The 19,595-nt window shown below is 39.7% G+C and overlaps 2 protein-coding genes across 2 annotated transcripts in view; one reads left to right on the top strand and one right to left on the bottom strand.

Annotated features, from left to right (window-relative positions):
• col22a1 (collagen, type XXII, alpha 1) overlaps positions 1-4,878 on the top strand; it is a 44,502-nt gene extending 39,624 nt beyond the window's left edge. Inside the window, exons 58-65 of the mRNA XM_031854121.1 lie at positions 1,809-1,880; positions 1,978-2,013; positions 2,103-2,147; positions 2,287-2,466; positions 2,577-2,643; positions 3,242-3,424; positions 4,394-4,471; positions 4,563-4,878. Of these exons, the coding sequence (XP_031709981.1) occupies positions 1,809-1,880; positions 1,978-2,013; positions 2,103-2,147; positions 2,287-2,466; positions 2,577-2,643; positions 3,242-3,424; positions 4,394-4,471; positions 4,563-4,756 (855 nt within the window). The 3' untranslated portion in view covers positions 4,757-4,878. The remainder of the gene's footprint in view (positions 1-1,808; positions 1,881-1,977; positions 2,014-2,102; positions 2,148-2,286; positions 2,467-2,576; positions 2,644-3,241; positions 3,425-4,393; positions 4,472-4,562) is intronic.
• A 4,114-nt stretch (positions 4,879-8,992) lies between these two features.
• col9a1c (collagen, type IX, alpha 1c) overlaps positions 8,993-19,595 on the bottom strand; it is a 20,764-nt gene continuing 10,161 nt past the window's right edge. Inside the window, exons 8-38 of the mRNA XM_031854290.1 lie at positions 19,103-19,192; positions 18,949-18,984; positions 18,427-18,498; positions 18,293-18,337; positions 18,035-18,070; positions 17,915-17,938; positions 17,750-17,803; positions 16,964-17,035; positions 16,320-16,358; positions 16,098-16,154; positions 15,501-15,554; positions 15,193-15,246; positions 15,022-15,075; positions 14,848-14,901; positions 14,673-14,726; positions 14,549-14,602; positions 14,402-14,455; positions 14,185-14,238; positions 12,818-12,862; positions 12,609-12,662; positions 12,457-12,510; positions 12,215-12,268; positions 11,931-12,002; positions 11,796-11,831; positions 11,649-11,693; positions 11,517-11,549; positions 11,077-11,223; positions 10,441-10,495; positions 10,140-10,325; positions 9,534-9,617; positions 8,993-9,215 (exon numbers count right to left, since the gene is read on the bottom strand). Coding sequence (XP_031710150.1) covers positions 9,010-9,215; positions 9,534-9,617; positions 10,140-10,325; positions 10,441-10,495; positions 11,077-11,223; positions 11,517-11,549; positions 11,649-11,693; positions 11,796-11,831; positions 11,931-12,002; positions 12,215-12,268; positions 12,457-12,510; positions 12,609-12,662; positions 12,818-12,862; positions 14,185-14,238; positions 14,402-14,455; positions 14,549-14,602; positions 14,673-14,726; positions 14,848-14,901; positions 15,022-15,075; positions 15,193-15,246; positions 15,501-15,554; positions 16,098-16,154; positions 16,320-16,358; positions 16,964-17,035; positions 17,750-17,803; positions 17,915-17,938; positions 18,035-18,070; positions 18,293-18,337; positions 18,427-18,498; positions 18,949-18,984; positions 19,103-19,192 — 2,028 coding nt within the window. The 3' untranslated portion in view covers positions 8,993-9,009. The remainder of the gene's footprint in view (positions 9,216-9,533; positions 9,618-10,139; positions 10,326-10,440; positions 10,496-11,076; positions 11,224-11,516; positions 11,550-11,648; positions 11,694-11,795; positions 11,832-11,930; positions 12,003-12,214; positions 12,269-12,456; positions 12,511-12,608; positions 12,663-12,817; positions 12,863-14,184; positions 14,239-14,401; positions 14,456-14,548; positions 14,603-14,672; positions 14,727-14,847; positions 14,902-15,021; positions 15,076-15,192; positions 15,247-15,500; positions 15,555-16,097; positions 16,155-16,319; positions 16,359-16,963; positions 17,036-17,749; positions 17,804-17,914; positions 17,939-18,034; positions 18,071-18,292; positions 18,338-18,426; positions 18,499-18,948; positions 18,985-19,102; positions 19,193-19,595) is intronic.

Here is a 19,595-nt window from a genome sequence, read left to right as displayed (position 1 = left end):
AGTCCCCATAGCTCATATTAAGCTAATGTTAGAATATTTTTAAGCTACACTGAAAATATGAGCTTTGCACTTAACTGCCAAGGTAAAATGTCATTTTAAAGCGCTGTCCCAGTCGTCATAAAGCTTTTGGAGCCCGTGTACTAATTTGGCTGAGCACGAAGATGAGGTTAATTAAAGTCAGCGAGGGTTCGGTGATTACAGGGTTTATAGGCTAACACTGGCACTTGTGCCTGGAGATGAAGAGGCAGGCAGAGGTCACCATAACAGATATGTCACAGATATGAAATGTAGACAGAGATAGTGAGACCTGTCAGTGAGGAGAATTCTTAATTTGATGTGTTGCTATCATTCACAACAAAATGTGTTCTGGACAGAAATAGATGGAGCTGCACACTGGTCCGTGGGCTGGAGGACGGTTTCTTGGGAGAAGGAGTAACCGTTGCTAACTCGAGGGCAGACGATATGCAGCCAGCTATCAGAGAGGAGTGGATGATATCAGTCAGCAGGGGGAGCAGATCACCAGAAATAGCCTGGAGGAGGGAGGAGGGCAGGAGCCAGATGCAGAAAGGGTTGGGAGAGGAGGTAGAGAGTGATTTCAGTGTAGGGTGAAGCTATTTAGAGTCAGGATCTGATATTTCTAAAAATGTTATCAGATGGACAGATTTACCACAGAGAGAGAGAGGATGATGCAGTGAGTGGAAAAAGGCAGAGGAGATGGTGTATACTGTATATTCAACAACAATAAGAAACGTTTAGATGAAAAAGAGAAAGTGAATCATTCTCCCAATTCTGCAAGCATTAATAAACTCCTTCAAGCCAATGTAAGTCAATTTTATATGTAAAGTAGCCCAATATCACAAATTTGCCTTAAGGGGCTTTACAATCTGTACAGCTTACGTCACCATCTGTCCTTTATGACCCCCCCTTCGCATAAGGAAACACTCTCTAAACAAACCCTTTAACAGAGGGACAAATGGAAGAAACCTCAGGATTAGCAACTGAAGAGGGATCCCTCTCCCAGGAGGGAAACACGCTCAATAGATGTCGTGTACAAAAATAGACCAACATAATAAAATCACAGTATAGGCAATCCGTATGACAAAATGATACGGATGAATCTCAGCTTTCAGGTGTCGCTATAGAGCAAGAGCCTGAGGCACAAGACCTCCTCTCAACCATGAAACCTGGACAGAACACAGGTTTTACAAACACACAAGAAGCTAAAAAAGGAGCGCATCACACACTAATATTATTCTTGTTGCTGGGACAACTTAGGCTTATGTTATACATTGAAACTGAGAACAACCCTGTGAGTCTGGGGAGCAATAGGAGCCCTCCTGATGGGAGTATAAGGTTAAAGGAGATCAGACAGATAGGGAGTGGCTTGTTCATTTACAATATTGTAGGACATCACAATCACCTTAAAGTCTGATCTGACGTGGACCGGTGACATGAAGGGAAGCTAAAACTGTTGTAATATTGCCAAACTTTCTAGTTTTATTAGGCTAACTTTGTTTTAGTTCAAATCTCTCTGTGGTTGCCATAACCTGCTGTTCTTCAGGCCTACATGTGCCCTGTAAATATGGATATTAAACTCTTCAAGCTGGCATGTCTCACCGCAAGATTGGTTTATGAGACTTTTATCCAGGCCACTGCTGCATGTTGATAAGAAGCTAAATATTAATCCTTACTGAATCCACAGTAATGAGCGAGGCTTTTAGAGTACAAGTACAGTATGCCATGTGTGTGCCATGTGTGTGCCATGTGTGTGCCATGTGATGAGCGGCCATGTCTCTGCTGTCGCACAGGGTCTTAGAGGAGACAAGGGAGAGGCCGGCAACCCAGGATTACCAGGCTTTAGTGGGCCTAAAGGCCCCGCGGTGAGTGGTAGATTTGTAACATTTTCATTCCAAGATTATTTGCAGCTCACAAATATGAGCAGTTGTGGGTAATGTTGACTTTTATCTTGATTTCCAGGGTCCACCTGGTCCAATCGGTCCAGAAGGTAAACAGGTAAGGACCTCATCGAACCAATGTCGATAAACTATGATATAATACAAACAGATTTTTTGCTCACGTCCACTGTTTTTTGTGTTTTGTAGGGGATGCCAGGCAGAGTTGGTGATCGAGGCCTCAAAGGAGAGAAGGCGAGTACTAGAGATGCAAAATGTGACAGATAATGTGCTCATAATAGATACAAATCTGTCGCCTGATTGACACAACTGAGAGATGCAAATTGGAGGTTCTTCAAGTCTGAAAATGTACAATTGCTGTCATCTGATCCAGGGAGATTCAGGTGTGAAGGGAGATAAAGGACAATCAGCAGATCCAGGTATGCCTGGAAACCCTGGACCCCCTGGTAGAAAGGGCCACACAGGGATGATGGGCATGTCTGGACCACCAGGAGAATTAGGAGCTCCGGGGCCACAAGGAACTTCAGGAAATCCCGGTATTCCAGGCCAAAGAGTGAGTCATAGTCCTGAAAGCTTTATTGTTGATGCCACAAAACTATTCACAGGTTCATTAAATTTAGGCATAAATAATTTATTTACTGATTACCATATTTCATGTCTCAGGGAGAGTCGGTATCACTGGAGCAGATGAGACGACTCATCCAGGAGGAGCTGGCGAAACAATTAGATGGTGAGGAGGCGATTTCTTTTTGTCTGTCTCCTTTCCATGTTGACCTGACGAAGATAACCTTAACAGAGTAGTTTGAAATTTAAGGAATAATAATAATAACTTTATTTGTGTAGCACATTACATGCAAAGATGCAGCCAAAAGGGCTTCGCAAAACAGGTAAACGAAACAGAAACTATTTGATAACAATACATGGAAACATTAAAGTGTAACTTCACCTCCAGGTTTGAGCCTAAATCCACCCACTGCATAGTTTTGAAAAATGCACAAAAGAAAGTGGGCAAGGGCCTGAGCAGGGGTGAGGGGAGGGGCAGTGCGTGGATGTGTGAGGCAGGAGTTACTTTCATGACATGGATAAATCCTGACGGTTAGACTCTAAGTCAGCATTGGCCTGCAAAGTACAGGGCTGATCTAAAACAGTAGATGGCGTGTTGAGCCATTTTGAAACCCATGAAATACAGATTTTAATCCACTTGTAAAGAAATGTCAATATTAAGACCGGTTTAAGTGTGCAGTACCTCTTTAACAATAAAATCATTAAAGTTAAAATGGATCTAAATTCATGAAAGTGTGATCAAATAACTTTGCTTTTGTGTCCAGCCAAAATGGCTTACCTCATGGCTCAGATCCAGCCAGCCCACGTGAAGAGTACAGCTGGCCGTCCAGGAGCTCCAGGCCCCTCGGGTAAGGACGGCAGTTCTGGACGACCTGGCCCCCCTGGAGAGTCTGGTATGCCCGGACAAAATGGCGGAGAAGGGTCCAGGGGACCCATGGGCCCTAAAGGTAGGACAGAGACTTTTGGCAGTATTATTATTTCCTGTGTGTCCTTTTTTTAATGTTTTTTTGTTCCTTTACTATTTCCACAGTGTTTACTACTTTCTAACTCTCAGATTGGTCCAACTTGATGTCTCCAAGACAATTTTGTCAAAGAAATCACTTGATGTATTGGCAGTGAAAAATACCAGTTACTTCATATAAGGCCGACTAAGAAAGATCTACATCAGATCAAAGAGGACATAAAGAACAATTGTATCTGACGGCTGTTTGAGATAAATTCTGAAGGAATAGTTCTACGTTTTGTCAAAAACTCTAATTTGTCCAGAGAGTTAGATGGCTGTACACTAAATGTGCCAGACTTTGTCTCGGCCTGCCACAGTCATTTATTTAAATCCTGTTATGACTGTGAGGTTGCCAGACACCCAGCAGAGACTCCAGGAAGTGGCTGTGCCCGCCACAGAAATGGTTCGGGACATAATCCCTGTAAAACTACAACATATTTCTGTTACACTGCAGTTTTTGTACAAATTAAGCCAACAAAACCTGTTTGTATTGCATCAATTCCATGTAAAATGAATGGAGTCAAGCTTATTGAACTCAACTGGTATCATTCAAGTCATTTTCACAGACTTGACAACACTTCACCAGAGCAACAGAAGATATTATTCAACAGAGTTCAGAGATAGTATGTACTATCCTACACTGGTAGATTTTGGCTCTGATAAAATCAGTGGAGTGCCTCTTCAAGATCACTTTTTCACTCTAAGATAGCTGAGAAAAGCTGAGCAGAGGCAGCTACAAGGGCTTGGTACACACACACACACACACACACACACACACACACTAAGAACATGCCCGATATTCCAGTCCATCCATGTGTCATGAATGTCAACATACAGTAATGCTCAAGGTTGTTAAAATTGGTTGACTAATAAATATAACGGCTAATGTGGCTCCTGTTTTCTGAATTTCCAGGTGACAAAGGAACAAGAGGAGAAAAGGGAGAACCTGGTATTGGCGAAAGAGGAGAGCAAGGACCCTCTGGCCCGATAGGTAACAACCAGTCTCTTGCTTACTGTATTCCTTCTTCTTAGGTTGGTTTCACCAGATTTGGAGCCTCAAATTGTCGTCCTTCCTACTATAGGTCCAGCTGGTCTGCCTGGTTATGGTAAAGACGGAGGCCCAGGGCAAGCTGGAGCCCAGGGAGAGCCAGGAAACCCCGGCCCCCACGGTCAATCTGGACCTCCAGGTCCTACTGGCCAGTGTGATCCCAGCCAGTGTGCCTACTATGCCAGCCTGGCACATAGACCCCACACCAAAAATGTCAAGGGGACTTAATTAAGAGAGAAGGGACACAAAGAGCTTGAAGTCCAGCTGTATTTATGAACTTGGTCTGAATCAAGAACTTTTTTTTTTAAGATAACCTCAGTATGGAGGGCTGAAGCAACACGTGCTGCCGGTCAGATTCTTTGTTTTGTTTATTTTTGGTAAGAAGCTTGGGAAGGATGGGGGTTAAGCATCGAGGGACCTTTTCAGATTAAATATGGGGTAGAGAGGGCAGCTAAACAGGTTTATTTTTTTCCTCACTTGCATGCTTCCTGTAAAATATATAGGGAGATAACAAGGACGATGCAATTCCCTCCTCTTAAACCTCCCATCGGTAGGGAAGATTTGGGAGTCTGATATTGTATCTTTTCATCAGTAATTATCTCAAAAGTTCAGCTTGGCATTTTCTTGCAGGAATATGTCTGCACCACAGGCTTTTTTTTTGTGCCTCACACCATTTTGCATCAGTTACCATTCACAGCCCACACTGTTCTATGTCAAGCAATAGATGTCAGTCACTGCTCACTAACTTCTTCTCTTGCTTAGGATCCTCTGCGAGATAATGACTCAGTCAAGGGAATTATCTGTTTGATGGGAATTGATGGGAATTGGCGAGGACAGACAGTGTGAGGGACGATCTCAATTCTGTGTAGGAGGAGTGTTAATGAGTGAGTGTGCAGAGCGATGAACGACCACTTTCCTGCACTTATTGCCTCTAAGCTGGTTGTTTCAGATATTATTGGCACCCCAAAACAGGCGTGAAAAATAAAATTCCCCCTTAAACAAATTGGAATTTTGTTCAATTTCTAAACCCGTCTGATTTATTTAGACATAAACAAAACAAGATTTTATTCTGGGAATAAACCAGAGGCAGAATATATTACCTCTCTGTCACAACTCTTAAATTAGAGCCAGCCTTGGCAATGTTGTTTCAAGCTTTTGGAGAGATTCCTAGACTTTCATTCCAAAATTCAGTTTATTTGCCTGAGAAAATGCAACACAGACATGACGTTGTATAATTCACAGGTGGCTATCTTATTTGAATGTGCTTGAAAATCTGTCCTAAACAGTAATAACATGACGTGTACGCTTAATTCATATATGCCATGATTTGTGCCAAGCTAACCCTCAGGATGATTATTAAACCTGAGTATTAAAGATAGAAGTCGAGACAGGAAGAAATGTCATTGTTAGATTTGTACTTTTGTGTTTAATGAAGTGGCTCTGGTCATTATCTTTGTGGGGTATGCAAAGACTTGAGCAGTAAACAGCTTTGAGGAGGTGGTTTAATTGCAGCCTTTGTTTACCTTTCTTGAAAAGCTGCCTGTTTCGCATTCGCTTTCTCTTAATGTGTCACTTCCTTTCTGTTCGGTGAGGCCTATTAAGTGCCTACGCTGTGGCAGCGTCCGGGCAGCTCAGCCCTGCTCTGAAAAGACATCGCTTTTCTTATTTGTCCCCTAGAAACTAAAATTGGAGAGTTGCTTCCTTGCATCCTGATGACCAGACCATTGTGGTAACCATTTGAAAGATGTGTTGCCTTTACGCCCCTCATGGACCAATTACACCTCTCCCAAAACCTCAGAGGTGCTGGTCATCTTGAACTTATTTAATAACCTCCACTAAAGGTATCACATTTGTCTTCCTTTCACAAACGTGAAGAAACGCATCAATACACACTACAGCAAAAGGGATGTGGGAAGCAATTTTCAAGAAGAGAATATAGAAATGTTATGAGAGCTTGCCAGGACAAACTAATTCATCACTATATGGATCAGTCATACTCGTCATCTTTTGCTCAGGTTACCTAATGGAAGTTCATTCATGAATAAAGTAAAGTGGCTCTGACACAACTTAGTTTTGAAGATGTTGGCGAAGCTGAATGGAGTTTTTTCTTTGACCGATGTTTCTTGGCTGCTCTGGAGGCAGGAGACATTTCATTTGTAGAGTTAAAGCAACACTATGTAATATTTTAAAAGAAGAAATAGGACATTTTTCAAATGAAAAGTTGAATTCATAAGCAATAAGATGCACCCTTGCTAAATTCAGTACAATCAGGGGTTTTGTTGCTGCAGCCTCACTTTGTCTGGCATGACCATTAGTGTATGATGGCTAGTGTTGAGTAATGTTTGCAAAAAGTTGACTTTAAATGTGCAATATACGGAATTCAGAACATTGAGATTTGGATTTACTAGCTTGCACTTTACCTAAAAATGGTTTAAAATGACTTGTCAAGGCTAACAAACTACAAAACCAAACTACACAGTTACAGTGCCTCTGAGATTTAACTCAACCAATAAAATTTTTCTTGAATTCAAATCAGCTCTGCCTTTGAGAAATCATATTTTAGCAAATGTTTGTAGCTGCATCACATTACGTCTCCTTTTATCAAATTGGTAAAGAGGAACTTGAAATGCAATGAATTTCAAATTTACAGTAAATTCAGAATAAAATTTGGCCCTAAATGTGTGGAATAAATTACTTGTTCTTTCAAGGGTATACCATTTAAGATGTCTGTTTGCTGCTCCATTGTCAATGGTTTATTATTGAACAATTGAACCATATCAGTAATGCCCTTAATGTTAATGTTTGTAACAGTCACCAATATACTTTGTGTTATCGTGTGTGATAAGTTGCTGCGCACAGATCAAAAATGTTGTAATGCATACAAGCAAACACCTTTCATCATTCAAATAGCTGTTTTTGCTAACTTGTTTTAAGTTATACTGCTAAATTATTCATGATTTGAACCATTACAATTTGCATTTTTAACCCATTAACTAAAATGTATTATTCTGTTTTCCCCCTTTTCTTTTCTTCATGAATTGGTGCTAAGAGATTTTAAAATAGTAGCATATTGTAAGTATTGCAAAGACACATGTACTGTACTGTATAATAAAGACTGGAAATGATTCATTTTATAATACACATTTTGATTTGTTTTTTTAATAGGTAATGTCCGTCTCACATTATTTAAAAAATACTGCTCATTTCCGTGCCTATACATCAAAATCCATCATGTTTAATATCTGTAAGCTAAATATGTAAACCAATCACCTGGCTTTTGCTGAATCAAATTGTATGACCCTTGCGTACCCTTTCACTTGTGCACACAACTTAAAATCCACTGGCTCTAAGCCATGACACAATCTGTTAAATCAAAGGGATGTCCTTGGGATGGCCGCTATGCTAACTCTCCCCAGCAGCTTGGTAAAGGTCATGTTTGATCTGTGACTGTATTTGTGCTGTGCAGACAGAGGTAGGGCGGATGTTGACTGTTCTTTGTAACCAGACAACAGTGATTTGCCCTCCTGAGTACAGATTATATCCATAACAACCCAGGGACCTTGTTTTCAATATAAAACCATTTTACTGTAGAGGGGCTGTCATCTGTCAACATACCAATCTAGGTAATTGTATCGTTCTGTGTAATGAGACTTTTTGTCACTGCAGCGGCTCCAAGATAGATGATATGCTCCATTAAATGTGAAACTTAATACAGTAATGTGCAACACTTCCAAAACACATCACTTTATTCCATTGTTTGAAAAAGAACAAATCAATATGACAAAATCAGACAAAACAAATGTGCAATCCGAGATGATAAAGGCCCACACTGTTGGAGATGTCACCTCATGTCTGCACTTGTAGTGAATTGTAGACATTAACATTTTAAAAGTTTTGTCTTGGCAGCAAAGCCTCAAAACATAATTCATCTTTACCAAATTTGGTTTCTAACTGGCTCATGACTGCGGAGGAGAATCAGTGGTTCAAAATGGCACATCATATGCTGTGGGCTTTACTTGTGGCTAAAAGAGAAGAAGCAATATTTTCAGGGAGCTTATTGAAAGAATGAAAAAGTACATGCATAAGAGAAATCAGAGAGATGTACTTTTAAATTACTTTACAACTGCTTAACCCTTATCGTCAGAAAAACTAAAATGAGCAGGTTGTAACTGCTCAGATTTGTATGGGAATAGTCATAGGCATGCGCGCCTGTCGTCGGCTGGAAGAAGTGGCTTTGGCATCAGTAGCAGCTATCTTTCAACATTAGATAAGCTCTCACTAAAATCACATACAAGTTAAAATGTCTTTACAGTATTCTACAATCGTGCCTTGTCTCTGTTTCCCTTTGCGTCTCTTAGATCCGTGGTTCAGATGGAGACATTTGAGGACTCCCAAAGATCATGTTGTCCAGACTTCTGAGAAGCTCTGAAACCTGGTCACTGCATGATGCAATCTGGAGTGTATTAATGAGTTCTGGTGTGTCATTGGTTTTTGTAGTTGGCAGACTTCTTTCCACTGAGCATATAGTGAGGCGGAAGTCTGCCTATACAGGTCGATGGATCACAAAGGCCAGTCTGCCCTAAAGGTCCCCGTGGACCAGCTGCTCCAGGGACACCAGGGCTTCCTGCCTCACCACGTTGTCCATTTTTGCCATCCTTGCCAATGCCAGCAGCACCTGGTGCACCTGAGATGGAGGTTCAAAACATGCATTTTACTTTTTTGTTAACATAATATACTATGGCTTTCTTCGACATACTATACGATGACTTTTTCTCTTTTTTCAACATACTATGACTTTATTTAGATACTACATTATGGCGTTTTTTTCACATTTTTGACATACTATACCATTCATTTTTTCAATCTTTTTTTCGACATGTTATACCATTACATACTATACTATGACTTTCTTAAAACTTTTTTCAACATAGGATACTATGACCAGTTACAATTGTTCATAAAGAGGAACATTCTTAGCAGTGCTATTATCATAGCAAAATTGTTGGCTTACCTGGTGCGCCTGGGCTTCCTTTGATTCCTAAACCGTCCTCTCCCTTGTCTCCCTTATCTCCCTTTTCCCCAGCATCACCTGCAGAACAGAAGAGCGCGTAAAGGACACAAAAGTTAGCGCTGAGATCAAATGGAGAGGCCTACTGTTTTCACAAATACGGGAATGTAATCCGGACACTTAATGACCCCACTCTAATTCAGCCTTGTTTAGGGAATCGTTGAATGTATAAAGTTATGCATGGGCAAATCCCTTCTCTCCACAGAGTGCTATGCATAACTTCCTTCAGTGTGCTGTGGCAGTGTGAAGACAAAGTCTTACTGTCTTCTTTTGTTTCATCTAAAGGCTTTACTTAATTTCCTGTCACTACATCCACCATATGAGTTCTGGATGCCCACCAGGAAAATAAAGGAATAGCATAAAGCAGCTACCACAGCTTATCTAAGGCAGTGCTGGTGAAACACATACAGTGTTTGCAAACCAACTAAGGCTTGACTGAAGATCTCTGGTATCTCTGGTAGCTTTGGCTACCTTAGGACTTTCTTTTTTTGGAGTTCAGCATTAGTAATTAGTTCAGAGAATGGATTTAAAAAGCTCACTGACCTTTTTTGCCTGATGCACCTGGAAGTCCATAAAACCCTGGATGGCCTTTGACACCGTTCAGGCCTGGAGCCCCTGCTGCTCCTGCAGGTCCAGGGGGACCAGTAACTCCTGCCGGTCCAGGAATACCGGGGGAACCAATGGCTGCCGGCTTCTTCAGAAACTCTTTCATAAACTCTGCTATTTGTTCTACAAGGACAAAGAACAGATCAGCTTAAAACAGGAAGTGATTAGTTGTATCATGGATTAATTATAAGTGCAGATATGGATGTGATGATGTCAATTTAAAGTGAACAAACTGCACCTTGAACAACGGCTGAGCACATATCCCGAAGCTTCTCGTCATTCACTTTTGGGCCCTGTGAATGAATGAATTACCATGAACACTGCAAAGTGACTGCTGGTTGCTGGTTAAAAGCAAGATGTGAATGAAATCTTTAATTGAACAAGTCACACAGGGGCCCAATTTTGGAACTTGTATTCTTCATTTCACTATCTTTAATGTTTACCATGTTCACCATCTTAGTTTAGCTTTTCATGGTAAATGGACTTGCATTTGTATAGCGCCTTTCTAGTCTTCGGACCACTAACTCCAAAGTGCATGTCATCATTCACCTATTCACACACATTCATACACTGATGGCAGGGGCTACCATGCAAGGTGCCACCTGCCAAACAGGACTAAACTAATTAACCCCAAATGGCTCCCGAGGCGTCGGTCTATGAATTGGTGTGAAGTGTCTTGCCCAAGAAAACATTGACACGGACTGGAGGAGCTTGGGATTGAACCCCTCCCTTCCTCTGAGCCCCACCATTTTAGCATGCTAATATTTGCTAATTAGCACAAATTACATCTGAAGCTGAAGGAATTATCATTAGTTTTGATGGTATTTGGTCTTAAACCAACAACATACAGTACATTGTCGATGGTAACACTTACAGGTAGACCTCTGGGGCCTGTTGCTCCAGGAAGGCCTGGTTCACCGTCCAGCCCTCGAGTTCCCATTGGACCAGCCAAACCCCCGTGGCCTGTTTGGCCTGGTCTGCCCTCATCTCCTGTAGCTCCTCGTATGCCCTTCTCACCACGCTTGAAAAAAAAAAAGTCATTACCATCCCATTCTGACAAGACTACAAACCGGTATGTCCATTCATTTTTGAACTGCTACTTTTTAATTCCTTGTGTATTTTACATGTGTGGCAGTTAGAGTAAGTTCAGTTTACATTATTTTGTTCAAATACAATGCACACAACCAGTAATAGCAGGTGTTACAGCACAGTGGTGGAATTATCAATTTCTATGTGATCTTAAGTCAGTACTTAAGTTTGTTTAAGTTTGGGAACAGAAGTGTTGTTTGAGAGCTGCAGTACAGACTTTAATACCTCTCCTTTGACTCCAGTAACACCAGGCGGGCCCTGAAAACACACAAGGATTAGTTGACTTCTTTCAAATCTACTCAGGTTATAGCATTTTCAACAGACATGAGTTCTCAAAAAACATTTAGCTTTACATACCTGGTCTCCCTTGACCCCTGAATCTCCTGCTATACCTGTGTCCCCCTGTACGCAAAAGTAACAGGGCAAGTATGTTACTGTCTCACCAGTGAAAGTGTCAATACCATAAACATTTGAAACAAATACTGAGATTAGAATAGTTCTTACCAGACTTCCTTTTGGTCCCATTAGTCCCATAGGTCCCTAAACAACAACATTTAATTTGAGGTTTGTCAAAGGATCTAAAGATTGTTATCATTATGGATGTTGAAAGTGACGGTGGTAAAATGAGATTTGTCTAACCTGATCCCCTTTGTACCCAGGATGACCCTTCAGTCCTTTGGCACCAGCATAACCTTTATCTCCTTTGTCACCCTGGAAATAAAACATTTTACATACATGTATTCCATACATTCTTACGTTTCATATTTTGTAATTTTTTTGTTATAAATTCTCGTCATCATTAGCATGAACTGCTTTGTAAAGCATGTTGGCTATTACATATGCTCTTTTAATGTGGTTTATTATGGTTTAATCATCAAAGTATGAGTTTATGGAACTTTATATCAATAATCAGTAAGTCTCACATGGATGCCTGGAGGACCAGCAGCCCCCAATGGCCCCTGTTTTCCCGTTGCACCCTGGAAATTGATTAAAGATAGAGTTAACACAACATATGACACATGACATTACATATCAATTTAGTAATACTAATGTACCTGAAACCTTTAAGAAAAAGTAAAACTAAAATCCATTGAACACCCAAAAATCTTTAGATGTGTAACCTTAAAATGGCTCAAACACAACTAAAAAGTAAATGTATACTCACGGTTCCTCCTTTATCTCCTTGTTCCCCATCTTCTCCATCTTTTCCAGGCTCACCCTATATGAAAACAGATATTGGGTTTGATAATCTGAGGCACATGCATCAAACTACCAGATATACTGAGTTATAGAGGAGGCTTTATGGGAGAATCTCACGGTCTTTCCGGGAAGTCCAACTGGCCCGATGGGTCCCTCACCACCAGTATCGCCCTAAATCCAGAACAGAGATTGTGTCAGTCTTCAAATTTATATTTATATTCGTTCAGCCTGGTTAAGTAAGTTGTGTTGAAGTATAATAGTGCATCCACATGTTATTGTGGCACCATTTGGACATGCCTCATTAAATAGGAAATGATTCCAATTACCTTTGGACCAGTGGCTCCAACGAGTCCCTGCTTTCCTGGCAGCCCCTGGGAACAACACATCATATGAAAACAGAAAATAATTTGTTATTAAAGAACTTAGAATGTATTCACAAAAAAAGGGTCAATGAAGTAGCATTAAAAATATATAACATGTTTTAAATTACTTTTAAACAAGACAACATGTCTACAGCCATGTTAGTGGCTCTGAGTCTTTACTTATGTTGAGTTAATGCCAAATCAGAGTTATCGTACCCATACATGAACGCCAGCAAGTCTCATTTGAGTCTTTTCCATATCTACAACCCATCCCATATGACGTTTACGTGGCATTATGAACTGCAAAGCTTTGAGCTAAATGCTCACAGCATGCTAACACGCTGATATAAAGCAGGTGTAATGTTCTCCTTGTTCACCATCTTAGTTTAGTGTTAAGATAATTCCCTAAAATCCACCAAAGTCAACCTGCTGGTGGCGTGAGAGGAAAGGTCAGGAGATCATTAAAGTGATTAGGATACACTGTTGGGGAAGCACGAATGTCTGTATAAGAATTCCACGTCAATTTCAAAGTGGTGGACCGACGAAGAGGCTGACATTGCCACCAGCATGGCTAAAATGGTAGAACAAATAGTTCTGTTAACTTCGTATACTCTCAAAGATATAATGGCAGCACGAAGAGACAAATATGTATTTCTCACCCATTTACAAATCCTCCTTTGAAATGGCATTAGTGGAGGCTCTGAAACAATGCATTATTTTAAGGTGGCTTGCAAATCATTTACCACAAAAAAGAGCCCAGTGTGAAATTTGGCAGTTTCACCATTCAAGATAACCTGTTTGCTTTCACCTCACACACTCACAGGTAAAGGTAGATGATCTCTTGGCATTGAATTTTCCTTCCCGCTGGTTGTTTGACTTTAATGTTTGATTAATCTTGATTTAAAAAAATATATTCAACTTAAATATTATCAATATTAGAAATAACTGATTATAAAAACCCAATGAATGAAAATTTGTCATTATATGTCGGAAAAATCAAAGTATCGTAAATTGATCAAAATGCCGCAAAAGGTTGTAGTATAGTATGTTAAAAAAATCCATAAAAAGTTATAATACTATATGTCCAAAGAATTCATAGTATAGTATGTAAAAAAAAAGCCATAAAAAGTCATACCATAGTATGTATAAAAAATGTCATTGTATAGTATGTTGAAAAAAACATTGAAAGTCATAGTACTATATGTTGAAAAAAGTGTAAAATATTGAATAAATAGCCGTAAAGAGGTCATAGTATAGCAGGTCGGAAATATTTCGCACTATAGTAAGTTGAAAAGAAGTAATGAAATAAATGAAAATGAAGATGGACTTACTGGAATACCCACGATCCCCCTGAGACCAACACCTCCAGCAGTACCAGACTCTCCCTGTTGAATAGAAGATTATGCAAACAAATATTATAATGAATCAAATTGTATCACAAGCTTTACATCTAAATAAAAAGAATGGAACTTGGGGGAAAATATGGATATTTTTGATAAAAAAAGAAGTAGTCATTGAAAAATATTTGAATAAATAAAGAGAAGTCACCTTAGCTCCATCAGATCCAGAGAGTCCATCTAAGCCATCTTTACCAGGCTCTCCCTGTAATGTCACAAACACAGTTATAACCCAGTCACAGTAAAAAACGGTGTGCTAAAGAATAAAAATGTCCTTCGATCCCTTCCACGTACTCACAGCGTCTCCTTTTCCCCCTGAAGCACCTTGCTCTCCTTGAGGTCCCATAGCTCCCTAATTTAAACAAAACAGTCTTAGATAACGCTTTTGCAGAATGATCCAGAAGTTGAATTGTAGAACTCACTTCGTCACCCTTGGGCCCCTCCAAACCTTGACGTCCACGGATTCCCTCCACACCCTGAGAGAAGATATGCGATGTACATCTGAGAGTTAGTTTTCAACTACATGCCGTCCTAGTGCTCATAGAGCAAACGGTAAAGACCAGAGGACATGAAGTTCATCAAACTAAGAGTGCTTACAGGAGCTCCAGGTGGGCCGGTCGGTCCGGGGACACCATTGAAACCAGGAGGACCCTGGGAACAGAGGAGGAAACAAATGTTTGTATCAGCATCACATGCCAGTCAACGTTACCTTTATTTGTTGTAAGCATGCCTTGGAAGCAAAAAATGTGATGAAACTTTGCTGTAACTTACTCTGTCTCCCTTTTCTCCCAGGGTTCCAGGGAATCCAATTGGCCCTCTTTGCCCCTGAAATGACAAAACAGCACTTTCAATTATATATATATGTGTGTATATCACTTCCTCTCATTGAATAACATACAGTTATATCATAACAAACTATGTCTGATGAATAAGTTCCCTCACATCATCTCCCATGCGTCCTAGTGGCCCCTGAGGACCTTGCTCTCCAACGTCTCCCTGTGGTAAACAAGAACAAATGAATCAATTAGTGAGAACATAGATAATCACATTAAGCTGTCTACAGGCTGCAATCAAATCATGTATGTGCAATTTGTTCTCCATTTCTTTCCACACATATAACCACTGGAAATGGGAATTCACTCAGTAGTTTGTTAGCTTGTCAAGTGTTATAAATAAGGGAGGGATATTAAGACAAAAAACTTCATTGTTGAACAGATATTTTTCAGTTTCCATTCTCTCGCATACAGTACCTTATCTCCTGCCACTCCATCTTTTCCAGGTTCCCCAGCCAAACCTGCATGTCCCTGAAGGCAACAAAACAATTTTGTTCAACTTTATAAACTAATTTCTTAGATTTAATCTTCTCACTGCCATAGCTTAAGCGTATTCATTTTTTATTTAAAGGTCTAATTGTGTCCCAGAGTTTTCTCTCCTGGTGAAGTGAATGTATAGCCTAAATTATGAAAATACATTTTTTTTCACAAAGTTATCACAATTTATCTGCAGGGAACCATGAATGTGTGCACACGCTTTCATGACAATCCATTAATTGAAATATTTCAGTGCAAAAAATATTATAAATTTTGAATTTCAATGTGTTCTCAAATTTTGCATCATGCAATGAAATACAGAATCAGAAATTACTTTGTTGTTAAAATCTTTTTTTCGCATGATATCCATGTTTGCTTAGTTATTTTTGTCTACATGTTTTCCTGTTACTTTGAATTCAATGCCGTAAATCATCTGATCTGACTCTTGTGAATCCCGAAATTGTCTCACTTGCCACTGAATCTCTAACTCAAAACTAAATAATACCAAATCTAAAGTGTAATAGTGACATTTGTTACCTTCGTCCCTGGTAGCCCATTCATTCCCTGTCGGCCAGCAGGGCAGGCAGCAGGACACTACGAACGAGAGATGGGACAGACAAAACAGACTCAACCATCATAGCTGCTGCAGAGCCTCTTAACTTGAATGACTCCATTTGATTAGAAATTCACTGCCACCAATCCAAATGCCATGCATCCAGGAAACTAACTTCGGAGTGTGAAAGACAGAAAAACACTCACAGGTTCCCCACTTCCCTCATTGCTGGCACCAGACGGTCCCTAAAACACAGCAGAGTGAGATCTAAAACAGCGGCGGAGGGTTTAGATGTCCTCACAAATCCACCAGCAGAAAATCCCAAGAGAGGAAATGTCAAAAGAGACTGCAGCGTGCAATGACACAATGCACTCATGATTTCACATAGAATCTGAGCTCAAGAAGAAATGTACCAGTGTCCAAATAGAGATGACAAATTAGCATGGGGTTACACCTGTTCAGCAGTTGGTCAACATACAGTATGTAGCTGAGATTGAACTCAAATGAATAGGCATGCAGACACTGATGGTTTATTTTTGTTAACTTTTGCATGGCACAATCAGCTGTCTTGTTTTAGATTTAACCAGACCTATATCGTCTATGAGGAGCCTCTAATGACACTGGAGTAATTTAGCATTTTGGCATGAAAAGTGTCCAATTCAAACACAGTGACATCAGGTAATATTAACAATCAGCAGCTACATATCAGTATCTGCAAATATGCTCTCAGATATTAACTGTCTAAAATGAAATGAATGACAAATAATTTAGACAAACACATTGTAATATGTGTATTGGATGAAATGTATGAAAAATACACTTGTTGGTGTTGATAAAAATGGGTCCTTACCACAGGCCCTGGTGGACCAGGAGGACCAGGAAGTCCTGAGGTGCCGGCTACCCCTCTAGGTCCAGGTTGACCCTGCAAGTACAGAAAATATTTTCATAACATTTGATATCAAACATTTAAAAGCAATCTTTGATATATAACCATAACTTCAACATATTAAACTGTTTTACAACGCTATAAAACTCGTCTACAGCTATTTTCTGTGGTGGAAGAAGTACTCAGGTCCTTCAGTGAAACAATATGTAAAAATACTCCATTATAAGTAAGTGGTATCACTGAAAGTACTTAAGTATTATCAGCCAAATGTACATAAATTATCCACAGAAAAAGTATTCCCATGTGACAGACTAATATAACATAATGACATCAGATTGTTAATACTGATACAGAAGATTGGAAGCAGCATTTTACTGACGTTAGTGGCTGCAGTTACTTTTAATTACTTAACACAGTTCGGTATTTTAGTGGGGGATAGAGGGGGAACTACCAATTTAATCTTTAATGATGTATCATATTTTATTAGCATATCTTATTTTGTAAATGTAAAATCTTAACGGAAGTAGAAACTATAGCTTTAAATTATATATATTGGAGGAAAGAAAAACATTTACCTCTGAAACGTAGTGAAGTATGAGTATAAAGTATAGCATCAAATGGAAATACTTCAGGAAAGTACAATAACTTTACTGAAGTACCTGAGTAAATGTACTTAGTTACTTTCCACCACTGACTATTTTCACAGTGTTTTCATATCAAAATGTTGTCAAACTTATGTGTTTTTCTGACCTCAGGCCCGATGTTTCCTTCGTCTCCTGGGATTCCTGATTTCCCTGGTGGTCCCTGTGAGAGACAGATTAATACAGTTAATACAGCAGCATATAAGCTGGTAAATTATGTATGCGCATTTCAACAAAGTTTCACAATAAAACAGAAGATGTTGCAAACACATACAGGGGGTCCTTCACTTTCTGGGCCCTGTGAAACAATAGACATAAGCTGTGTATTAGCATTACAGTGTCTTACAGTGTTATTTCCATACATGTTGCTTTAATGACAGATGTTTCCACTTACAGGAGGACCTGAGGGTCCAGGAAAGCCAGGAAGTCCCTGCAGTCAGGAGGTAAACATAACGATATTATTTTACTATTCTATTACTTTTAAAGATATATGTTATGACACAGTATATTGTGACTTTTATGACATTTTACTACATACTATACTGTGGCATTTTTTACGTGATTTCTACAGGTTTTTATTCATAGCTATGTCTGTGAAGAATTACAATTCGTTTAATTTAATGATTTTGGAATTACATAAATGGTTACTCACTCTCTCCCCTACAGACCCTCTGGGACCCATTGGACCAGAAGAACCCTGCCGACAGTAAATAAACCATTACACACAGACAGTACTGGCAGATATTAGAAAGATTGTGTGTCAGTGGATGAGGTGATTTTTCCTACACCAGATCCTTGAAGGCCAGGCAGGCCTCTCTGTCCAGGAAGACCGATCTCACCCAGCTCTCCTTTGGTGCCCTGGGAAACAGACACAACTAGAATAAAACAGCTTTATCTCCTTCCTGCATCTCTCTGCAATGTTGCTAAGACAACTAGAGCCAGTGACAATTCAACATTTAATCAATAACAGGTAGACCTCTCTTGTTGTTCAACGACAACTCAAGCTTCTGTAAGGCTATGCAGATAAGTGGGTTGGAAGGGAAAAGGGCAGAGACAAATGGCAGAGACACAAGTACATATGTTGCCTGCACTTAACACTTAGGTCCTTGGTGCCATCTCTGCCATCTCTACAAGTCATGATAGTATGTAATGCCAAGTCATTGGACAGATCAGTTTTAAGAGTCTTTCAATGCTTGATAACAGAAGTAAAGTGAAGCATATCCCTGAGGTATCACACAGAAAGAGGGGGACTGGATCCACAGCCTGCAAAGTATTTTGTCAGAACATTATTTAACATTTCATACGTACAGGAGAGCCTGGACTGCCAGTAGAACCTGGAAGACCCTGGAGAGATGAATAAAACAACATAGTTAAAGAAAGCAGGGTCATCCAAAGAAAACACTTGCTTTGTGTTAGTAGAAGTGATTCAGACAATCAAAGGACTCCAGGAGAAAACACTTACATCTCTTCCATCCCTGCCGTTTTCTCCTGGGGGCCCTCTGGGTCCCTCTGGGCCAGGGACTCCTGGGGGGCCTTGGATTGATTTGTCAGGCTGAGAGTAAAGACAACCAGTCAGCAAATGACAGTGAAATGACTGAATAAAAACTATAAATATAGCTTTTAATGATACTCATGAATAAAACAAATTATGAAACGTACACCTTCAGGGACTGGACTCATCAAATCATTCATCCGCAATAGTAAGATACATTACATTACACCAAAGCATTATTATATTATTAGATTATTTTTCTTTTAAATTAATACAACAGAAACATTTAACAAATGCTTGCTCTAAGCAGGTCCATTTAATTTGGTATCTTTATGTTAATGTACCTTTGTTAAAGTGCATGTGTCTTTTTACAGCCTGCAGGCCTGTTTCTAATTTGGTACATTTCAGATACAATTTATATATATATATATATATATATATATATATATATATATATATATAT

The sequence above is a fragment of the Anarrhichthys ocellatus genome, unplaced genomic scaffold (genome assembly GCF_004355925.1).
Source record: "Anarrhichthys ocellatus isolate YVR2014 unplaced genomic scaffold, GSC_Weel_1.0 scaffold14, whole genome shotgun sequence".
Lineage (NCBI taxonomy): Eukaryota > Metazoa > Chordata > Actinopteri > Perciformes > Anarhichadidae > Anarrhichthys > Anarrhichthys ocellatus.
This window is presented reverse-complemented; position numbering and strand designations above follow the sequence as displayed.